The sequence below is a fragment of the Numida meleagris genome, chromosome 22, assembly GCF_002078875.1.
Source record: "Numida meleagris isolate 19003 breed g44 Domestic line chromosome 22, NumMel1.0, whole genome shotgun sequence".
NCBI classification, from domain to species: Eukaryota; Metazoa; Chordata; class Aves; order Galliformes; family Numididae; genus Numida; species Numida meleagris.
In genome coordinates this window covers 4,763,575-4,774,338 of record NC_034430.1, presented here as the reverse complement: position 1 = coordinate 4,774,338, position 10,764 = coordinate 4,763,575, and the positions used below count along the sequence as shown (strand labels likewise).

The following is a 10,764-nucleotide window of genomic DNA, read 5'->3' as shown; positions in this document are numbered from 1 at the left end:
ACTCGGCCCGAGGGACCCCCCCGCAGCCCCCGGGGAGGGACCAGGGCGCAGCGGCCGAGCCCGGCCCCGGGCCGCCCCCAGCCCCCGCCCCAGCGCTCTGCGTTTGCTGCAGTTGCTTTGCTGCAAAACCCCCTTCTTGGGGCTTGTTCCGGTTGCCTTGAATGAGCTTATTTGACAGCTAAAAACAAATTATATCGAGGGCTCGCAAATCTGTCCCTCCGCCCTCGGATCCATCCTCTTTCTCACTCCCTTTCCCTGTGTCCCCTCTGCATTTGAATCCTTCCACTGCCTACACTGTGAGCCAATGCCAAGAGCCAAGGCAACGAGCGCTGTTACATGAAAGAGTTGCTTTATGTCTGCTTAAACTGCAGTGTCCTATTCAAATAGACCTTATTGTTCAAAGGCACGGATCCAAATCTAAAAGGATCAGGGAACAGGGTACCACACTTGACAGCTCTATACATTGCTTCTCCCTTACACAGCCATCCACCTCGGCCCCCCACCCCCAGGCTGTAGCCGCAGATGCGACTCGGTTGCTGCGCGCAGCAGAGCGCGGCCGAGCCAAGGTCCGCGAGCCCCGCACCGGGAGCAAGCCAACGGCATAATCGAGTCATTGAGGAGACACAGTCCCACTTTATTCCTGGGCACTAACGCCATACCTATTGCAAATGAAGGGCTTCCAACCAAGCAGGACCCTAAACCTAGCGAAGAAAACTTATTCTCGCTTTAAAAAGTCTTTATTTGCTAAATGGACAACGTGATGAATACAGCTGAATCCATCACCATAACCACCAGTATCCACCATTACAACGCACCTCCCCCAGGAGATGCTTGCAGGTTTCTCTTCGCAGCCCATTTCTGACCTCTAACCCTCCCTTTGCATCTTTGGGGTAATTGTGCAAGGTCTCCTCAGTGGGTGGGGGCACCACTAGAGGCTGCCAAGTCTGCAGTCCAGCCAGGGCTCACATCAGTCCCCTGCCTTCAGACCTCGTGGCAGATATTCAACCAACTTTTTTGTACTTCACGTAGCCCAGAGTACCTCTTCCTCTCTGCCCAAACAGAAAACTCTGTGATCCCTCCCAATGAAATCCATGCAATTGTAATATCCCTGGTTCCTGGTTTAGTGCAGAGAGCCGAAAGCAACTCAGATAGGAACCGTGTCCTCACAGCGGCTTCCCGCAAGAGCAGCAGCTGAGACCTTGGCAAGGGCACGTAGAACGAGTGTCAGTACCAGGCACAAACACCAACCCACATCCCTGGGGCTCTCCTTTCTCTCTTCCTCCCAAATGCAGCTCACAAACACAACCCTTGGTGATGAATGAGGAACCACAGAAGGCATTCACACTTGGAGAATGATCCCAAAAATTGAAAGTACCACCACTAGTGATCTGGTATAGGAACGCAAAACATCTTACTAACTACCACACATTTTATTTATTCTTTCTTAACCATGTTATTGCTATTGGCTGGAAGAAAATAACATTTATCTGGGCATAGCCATGAGTTAATATAGAGCCATGTGCTCTTTGGAGCTTCATCACCTGCACATCAAGTGGGTGAGGCAGAGCTCCAGTACAAGAAGAAGGGTAAAGGACAGCTGAGCGCTGACCCTGGGAAGACAGGAGTCTAGTTATAGATTTATTAGAGAGAAGGCTTCGAGCTGTGCCAAGGACAAGCGGGTATTTTCAGTTACTAGCTGCCAGGTCCTGGCATTCCGTGGTTGCCACGGCCCTTCTTTCCGTTTGCCACCTACACAAAACATCTTTCAAAAAGACTGCCTGAATGCGCAGAGGCTGAAGGATGCTCGCTGGCGCGAACAGGTTTTCAGCCCCAGCAGTGAAATCAGAGGGGCCGTTCCCACTGGGGCCATTCCCGCGGCACATCTGGATCCACGACAACACGCCCCAGGACGGGCTGGACAAGGCCTGCCATGAGATCTGGAAACGCGTGCAGAGCCTCCCCTGGGGGCTGCAGCCCATCGCCTGCATGGACCAACCAGGTCCCCCATGGAGCAGGAACGGTGCCCACAGCGGGTGAGTGACCGCCAGCACTGCAGGACAAGGGGCTGGTGCCTTCCCTTCGGTGCTGGGCTGAACAGAGCCATCATAACCCCTGGAAACGGAGATCTGGGGCACGGGGTGCTGGGTTGGCTTTGGGCAGCCTCCTGATGGGACAAAGTATTCCCACTTTTCCACTATAACCAGTTTTCTTTGGGAGAGTGTGTCCCATGAAAGCTAGCTACTTCAAAATCTGAAGCACCATAAGCAGCTGCTGCATTCGCTTCCCCACAACATTTAAAGAAAAACAACTACACACACATCAAAATATTTACAGGAAGAAGTGAAAGCAGCATTCAAAAGGAACAAAATTGAAAATTAAAGTGTTATAAGGAAGCTACTGTAAACAGCTGATCTTTACAAAGAGAAGCTGAATTTAGCACAGAAAAAATTACGCCAAATCATGTTCTGCGGGACAAATGATGATAAGGGAGGGAAGGATGCTCTTCAGATTAATGGGATAATATTTACTATATGATCCTGAAGCAGAAAAAAAGTAAAATTTACAAATCCAGCTATCAATCAGCAAGTTATTAGCACGTGTCCAGTTCTTAAAGCCTACATAAATCACACATACCTGGCTATCTTGCCTGACACAGTGAAAAACAGTGATCGTATGTTTTAAAGCTAACTTCACTGATTGAGAAAGCAGATAATTTGATAATTTTAGCTGAAGACGTGGAGAAACAGAAGGGGAAGTGCCCAACACTGCATCAGTGAGAAACCCAGGGAGTAGATCTTGGAGCCCTGGCTCCTTTCCTTTCCATACCCTTAACAAAAATAATAATAACTGAACTAGAATAAATGCACAAAGTGAAGCCAAACAACCCAAGAATAGCCAATGAAGCCAGTGGAGTTGCACTGGCCTACAGCAGTCGGTCAAGTTACATAGCTGGAACATTCTGACAGTTAGCACATGCTCAGGCACATACCTTGGTCCTGCCAGCTGCTCAGAAGTCCAAGCAAGGAGGTGTTCTATGAACCACTGGGAACTATTAATAACTAAAAAAATTACAGAAACAAAGCTACTATTAAAAATATATAGGTCTAGTTTTTAGCAATTAATCTAGTGCAGTGACGGCAGCCCAGCCAGCAGCCTCTCATCCCCAGCAACCTGCAATGGCCCTGAAGCCACTGTAACTGGGCTGAGGCAGCACATCAGAATGGTTTGGGACAAGGGATGAAGGCAGTGGCTGGGACAACCAGCGAGGACCTGTGACAAACTCAGCAACTCCAACTATGATGAAAATAAAAAGACAGCAAAGTGCAGTGGCTAAAGTACCATCCTCAGGTTCAGAAAAATGATTCATTGTTCGCCTGCTGATCTTCCGAGTTACTTCGGGCAGCTGCTCTGACCCTTTCTGCCAGCAGCATTTTCCTGCATTCAGCCAGCAGGCTCTTCAGCAAAGAAGTACGGTCCGCATACACTCATACAGCACAGTACATTGCTCATCAGTTGTTCAAAGACCCCCCTGAGTCCCTGAACCTTCCAAAAATACCAAAACTGAAGTGCTGAAACCAAATTGCTGTACAGAATTCAAAGGAACTTCCTTAAAATCTCTTCAGGTGAGGCAGCCCCAGGTCAGGTGTCTGCCTCTGACCTTGGAGGCAGCAGCTTCTGTACCACGGGTTCCTCTGTTATCCCTGACAGAATTGGACTCAATGATTTTTCTTAATCTTTCCATACGCCAGGTGTCAATATAAGGCGTTCCCCAACCCACGAGCTGCAGTAACATCGGCGGTCAAAGATTATACCGCATGACCTTGCTCTATTTAGCAATCTTTAATTATTTGAGAATATTGACTTATGCAAATTGCTGTTTCGCTCATTTAAAAATGTATCTGGAATCTTCTGAACAAACAACAACAAGTTTCACCTTCCTGGTTTTGTTCTGGAGTATTTAGATTCAGAAGAGCAAAGCTACTGAGAACACAGACCCAGGGGTGACACAGGGAGCTCCTTCTGTTGAGGGTATCACTGTCCAGCAGCAGACATGCAGGAGTTGTGCTCTTCCATCAGGAGAGGGTGAAGTTTCATAGGCAAGCATCAGTGTGCTCAGTGAGCACACTGAGCTGTGTTCACATCTTTGCTTTGTTACAGACTTAAACTGTGCCTGAAAAAGTCACTTGTAAACTCTGGAACACAGGACTCCAGTAACCTAACGAGCAAGTCCAAAACCAGCTCTCCAGGTCTTTGCAGCCACCACTGGAGAGAGGAATCGCAGCGAAAGATGGGATAAAAAGTTGTAGAAAATAAGCTTTACTTCAGAAATAACATAGCAATTTTCTATTTTTATGTCCATAGTGTAAATTTGTTGAGGATTTTAATATATCTATTCTTTAAAAATAGGGGAAATACAGCATCCTGCCAATTATAGTGATCCTATGATTGGAGATAATTAGATACACTTAACTATTCAGATTTTGCTAATATTAGCAATCCATCTATGTACTATATATGTATCTGTACAGTGCATGCACTGAGCATCACTTTCCCTCAAGCAGAGAAGAGTAAATTGGTAATACGTTAAGTTATTGAACATACTTGGCTGTAAAAGAGCAAAGTGGAATTTAAATGAGTATTTTGAGTAGGGAACCACCACGGGCACTCAGGTGTGCTGCAGAGAGCACAACGTTGTTCAGCCCTGGCAGCGGTCCCACAGTAAGGTCCCAGAAGACTTCAGGGTTTCCCATATGAAATGCTGTCACCCAACTTCAGTTATATCTGGATAGATGCATTAAGTTCAGATTTTTTTTTATTTTATTTTTTCCATTTTATGTAGCTCTTTGGAAAAGACCGGTGTCCATGAGGAAGGTTCTGTTCTGGTTGAGAAGGAGCACTCGAGACTTAAACAGAGCATAAATGAGATAGAAATGCAAAGTGTAGAAGGGGTCAAGAAAATGAGCTCAATTTTAAGTCAAACTCTGAACAGAATCCTTGTTCCACTTTCTTACAGAAACTGGTTGCTAGATGAAACAGAGGGACTTGAAAGTATCTACAGAGCAGTGATTGGAAACAGAGAAAGGGAGATGAAATTAAGAGCTCTCTGTGATGCTCAGCTTTCTGCTAAATCCACCATCACCAACATTCTGCGTTCGGCAAGCTCTCCCAGGAGCTCCAAGGGGCTGGAGGGCAGCAGCATGACGGGTGCTGGCAGCACGGAGGGCAGCAAGCTGGGGATGCCATTGCTGCTGAAACACACAGACGCTGCCAAAGGCCCAAACAACCAGGTCATGCCTGAAGAAAGCAAGGCAGTGAAAGAGTTCGTCCAGAACGGCATGTTGAGCGCTGCAAAGAATAGCACAGCTGTGCCAACTCCAGCAGCAGAAAGTCAAACTGCAGGACAGAAGCAGCAGCTCTCAACAGTTGCCAACATTTGCTCCAGACCTGACTCCAATGCAGCCACAAAGGCACTGCAGAATCCAGGTATGGATCAGAGTGTGGTGCTGGTACAGCACTGGGAGTCATGGGAGAACCAAGACTTAGTGGAAGCGGTTGCACGCAGCTGGCTGGAGCTGGTCAGCAGCCCTGCAGGGTTCACTCTGCAGCGGTGTCTCTCCCAAACTTTTACGTGGGACTGAAATCTATTGAGCTAATCCTCTCCATTCCCAAACTGCATTTCGTACCAGATGCCAATATTGCTCTCTCCTCTATCCAGTGTCCTCCTCATATGAACAAACAAGAAATACAGGAAGGTCACGACCACAGAGCTTTGTATATTAGGTCAATATTTGCTATAAGCTAGGTTGTTTGGGGGGGTTGGCTGTGTTTTAGTTGTCATGAATTCGGGTTCCCAGTAAGAGATGTTTAAGAGATCCAGATTTGCACAGAGTATTGATGACTTGAGGCATTTAAGCATCTCAGAATGGAGAAAAATAATGGTGCATTTCTAGATCTGCTGTTAAGTTTCTGGGCTGGATTTATCACAGTCTGAAGACTTCACGCAGTCAGCTTCTTCTGTGGTAACTTCCTAATCTCAGATAGTTTTGAGCACTGTAAGAATGAAACAAGAACCTTTCGCCCCATTCCAGTCGTTGTTACGGCTCAGGCAATTAACTTTATTCCAGGTCCTGTAGGTTGGGGTTTAATGGCCCTACAAGTGAATTTGAACTGCTGATTTCTAAGTGTGGGTCTCTGTGCTCCAGAAACGTAGCCTGCAAAAGCATCTCAAACACTTTGCCCACAGGGAGAGTGTGTCCTCTTAGTTGCAAGTGTTTCACAGTTTAATGAAGGAAATGTTTACTTGTCTTCAACCTTATTTTGTTTTACAGCAACTACTGCAATGTTGGACAAAAAAATTGTTAAATACAATGCCAATACTTTTACTCCACGCTTTTCTGCTACTACAACCGCCGTGACCTTAAACCAGCCGATGTGGCCAAGTCTGAGCTTCCCTCCGCTTCCTCTATTTCCAAACCACCCAAACTTCCCACCCTTTCAGGTAAGATAAAATAAACCCACGTTTTGAGAAGAGCAGAACATCTCCAGGCCCTGCTGACAAGCTCAGGGCACTGGCTACCACTGCTTTGAAAACTGCTTTCTGATTTGTAGAGTAGAACGGAACCTAAAAGAAACCGGACTGCTGTCCTACAATGACTAATTACACTGGCATAGCACTGGTTCACCATCAGAGTATTAACATCCTATGTAACAGTCCTTTGAGATGTTTGTGATCAAAGGATGATGTTTTACTGACATATACTGAATGCTGACCTCTCTTGGCATTCATTAGTTTCCATGTTTATGTTGTATTTACAAATATTTATCCTGTATTACAAATATTTTGAGCTAATAATTCATTAGGGGTATTTCACTTGGTTGCTCTGTTTACACGCTGGGATACCGCTTTCTTAGCCTGGTGAAGCAGGAACTCATCTCAAAGTAAAAAAAACAGCTAAGATCATTAAGGCAGCAAATGCCTAAGTCAAAAGGAATAAAATACTGGGAATCCTGTGTATCCGTGGTTTACAGTCCAAGAATTTTCCCATTTCCCCTGAAGCCCATGGTTCAACAGAGACCTGCTGAGCGCAGGACAAGGCAGTCCTTCTAGCCCCCAGCATTCAGCAGGGAGTTGGGCTACTCTGCCTGGGCAGAACAGAAAGGAGACCCCTCTTTGGAGGTCTTAGGGAGACAAAGGGAAGACTTTTGCCCAAAGCTAAGAAATTAATTTAGTTCAACCTGGTTTCTTCGAACATAACTTTTCACTAAAAAGCTCACACAAAAGTAATAATAATTAACAGAGCAACTCGAACTGTTTTAAAAATCATGCTTTACATATGCTTAACAGGGTCTGTACCATCAGCGAGCAAGGATCCCTTTCCAGCAAGCTCTGCACCCTTCCTTTGGATGCTATTCAAGACAGGTGTGTTCAAATGGCTACAAATGTGCTTCAATTTGCAGAGCACAGATGCTAAGCACAATAGATTAGTCAGTACTGTTTGTCGTATGCCAAGATTGACACTGATGCCATGACAAAAGCAGATCTGGGGACAAGATGCTGAGCTGGGCTAAGTTCATTTAGTTCTTCAGAGCAGTATGTGTTGCAAAATAGCTCAAGAGATGGCCCTGAACCTCTAACTGAAGAGATCTATTGCATATGCTGAAGTTTTGTACGAAATAATTTGTTGGTCTTCTCTGTCCAAACTGCAATTTTATTGGTTTTTTTTAGACTTTGCATTTATATAAAGGCAAACACCACCCTTTTCTAGGATGAAAAATGCTAGAGAGGAAGAGAGAACTGACAGGGCCAAACCCCCAGCTGTAGGTCCCACACAGCCACCCAGCACCTCTAGCTTTTGCTCCAGAGACTTATTTGAAAAATACTCAAAGTGAAGCAAGCTGAGCCCAAACTTGAGTGAAGCTGGAAGTCTCTGAGCTGAGAAGAGCAGCTGGTTAAAGGAGATACTAGAAGCGGGGAAAAAATTCACCAAAATATCTGAAAATATTTCAGTGAACTCCAGTTTCTATTGCCTGTCAGCAGACTCTCACCATTCCTGTGTGCTGTCTCTCTCCTCTCAGGGGGCTCCATTCAGCCCACAGCAGATGCTCCGCTCACCCTACACTCCTCTGCTGAACTACATCCCCGTGGTTCAGCCTGGCTTCCCGTACCAGAGGGCTCCACCTCAGCTGCCCACCAGCATCCAGGATCCGCCAGCAGCGTGCAATGGGACCCAGTACCCATTTCCTCTTCCCTACAGGTACAGCCATGCAGATCTGCATTCTAGCTTCAGTGCTCCTGAGGGGAGGGGTCATGCATTACTGCAGACCTTCATGGAACTCACAGCATAACCACAAACTGGGTTCCCCAGCTCCATTCTCCCCAAATGCCAAATCAGAACAGAAGACAGAAGTTTCTATAGGGTACATACCCCAAAATAAGTTTGATACAATAACAAAGTAATTTGTTTTCAGTGAATGAAGCCGCTGTAGGATAAGATCACACCTACAGCTTTCCAGTCTTCATGGATAAAGCGCAAACTTTTTGTAACCTAGCAAAAAGGAAATGCTTCAGCATGATAGAAACCAAAATATTTTGACACCATCAGAATGTCATGAAAGGATTTATCTCCATAGGTTTCTATAAAAACTGTAGCTAGAAAGCAGCATATTCCAAGGATCTGCTAGCAATCTTTGGATACGTAAGTTCTGTGTAACATCCTTCAGTAAATACTTACAGGATTGACAGGAATAGCACATACTTTCCCTACATCTCCTTTCCAGAGAGCACATTATGTGTCTCAAAAAAAAGTTATTTGTAAATTAATGTAATCTCCTGAAGCCAGACTAAATTTTTCTTCTTGTTTTAGGTTCGGTTCTGCACCTGGAGGAGCTGTGAGGTCCAAACACCACTACCCTCCCAGTGGGAACTGTGTAAACTTTTAAGAGAGCACAGTTCTCCTATTGTAATAGCACCAGATTTTTGTGTAAATATCAGAAGCCCTAGGATCCCGTAAGAACCTCGTGTTTCCCCAAAGAGAAGATTTCTATCTTGAGTATAATTCCACATGACTTACATGTTAAGAAACAGCTGCATGACAAATCAGAAATAATTTTTTTTAGGATAACAGAAAAAGGGGCTTTTTCCCTTTTGGAAGACAAAGACATAATAAAAATGTTTTATTTATGACAGATGTCTGAACACTTAAAATTGAATGTTGGTGCAATAAAGACTGTTGGAAAAAAAAGTTCTGGTCACAACTTTTAGTTATGGTAGTTCTAAGTTGTACATCCAAAGCGAGATGAGCAGACACAGTCACTGCCTGAGTGCTGCAGCTCCGTGAATGGCACGTTCCTGTCCTGTTACTGCAAACCCTAATGCTAATCCACGTGCTAATCTGACTTTTAGTATTAAAGATGATCAAGCCGTAATGCCTGTATGAAGAATCCTCTTTAACTGTATTTCACTGGTTATTTAATTCAGTGTCAAGGCTCTGACTTTCAACAACGAGGCTTTGTCCCTGCAGCACAGCTACTGCTGCCCCCGTACCTGCATCATTACTGCAAAGCCAGGGCAGCAAGGCTTTCTCCAGACAGCGAGCAGGGAGAGCTCTCTGCTGTTATCTGAGCCAGTTTGCTGGGTCTGTAGGGTGTTCTAGGGGATCCCACAGCCCATGCTGCACACATGCAAGTTATCACAGAAATCTCTTCCTGCCTTAAAACTGGTGAAGAACATCTCAGTTACATAGAACTGAATTTGCAACCATTACAGCCCTAAACCGAGCAGTGTGAAAGAGTCCGCTCTTAAACTTGAGGAGGTTTGTGTTTTAATTAAGTATATTACATCCGTACAAGTCAAATTACGGAATCACATAATGGCTGAGGCTGGATTAAATTAACAGAAATTAGCTTTTTACATCACCTACCAGAAGCTCAGCTATTTCACACATAGTTACAGCCCCACAGCACTTTCCTGGGGGAGCTGAGGGGACCAGGCATACCTTGCCCCTGTAAGGCACTTTGGGAGCCAGAGGGCTGGCTTCAACAGCAGCTCGTCCCTCAAGCAGAGGACAGAGCTTCCTTCTATTCACTGAGCTTTACACCTAGCCCCAGAGACTCAACAAACCCAAGATTAATTTACTAGGAGATAAATACAAGCAAAACTAGTTTTGGAACTCAAATGCAGCTCTTCCTTCCCTTCAGTCTTGTTTAACAAAGAGCACTGCTTAGTTGTGTAGACTTAACCTGAAGCTAGTGCACGTTCTTGTGGAGCATGCTTAATTTTGAAAGGCTGACACACAATCCCAGTGACACTGCAGGTGACATCTGTAACTAGTCTGCTCCCTTCTCATTGCCCCTCTGTCAACACTGCATCAACATTTGTTTGGATCAACCAAAAAGATCTAGGACAATTTATGTTAAGAAACTGATGCTTTGACAAGATGTACATGCTAGTCCCTTTTTTCTCCATGTACAACCATAAGCCAGAATTGCCACTAAGATAAATTAATAAATTAATTAGCGATTAGGAACCTCTAAGTGTTTCCTCAAAGCGATGTTCCTCATTCTCCATGCCCTGTGGGTGACAGGTTGATAACACGATCTGGAAGACTATTTAAGAAAATCAACACCAAAGCCCATGTGCTGCTTACAAGCTTCCACTGGTGTCAGCAACACAGATACAGCGATCTTACAGCTCCAGGGCACCTCACATCCAAAAAGACAACAAAAGGGGACACCAAGATGCGATTTGTTAGTGACATGCCCCTA

The 10,764-nt window shown here is 45.2% G+C and overlaps 2 protein-coding genes across 2 annotated transcripts in view; one reads left to right on the top strand and one right to left on the bottom strand.

Annotated features, from left to right (window-relative positions):
• CSMD2 (CUB and Sushi multiple domains 2) overlaps positions 1-10,764 on the bottom strand; it is a 276,129-nt gene that overhangs the window by 245,331 nt on the left and 20,034 nt on the right. The window lies entirely within an intron of this gene.
• Positions 1,678-9,231, top strand: C22H1orf94 (chromosome 22 C1orf94 homolog). Its single transcript, XM_021375377.1, has 6 exons — positions 1,678-2,033; positions 5,015-5,484; positions 6,330-6,499; positions 7,346-7,420; positions 8,077-8,255; positions 8,865-9,231. Exons 1-6 carry the CDS (start codon positions 1,801-1,803, stop codon positions 8,938-8,940), a joined length of 1,203 nt encoding a protein of 400 aa, XP_021231052.1. The 5' UTR covers positions 1,678-1,800; the 3' UTR covers positions 8,941-9,231.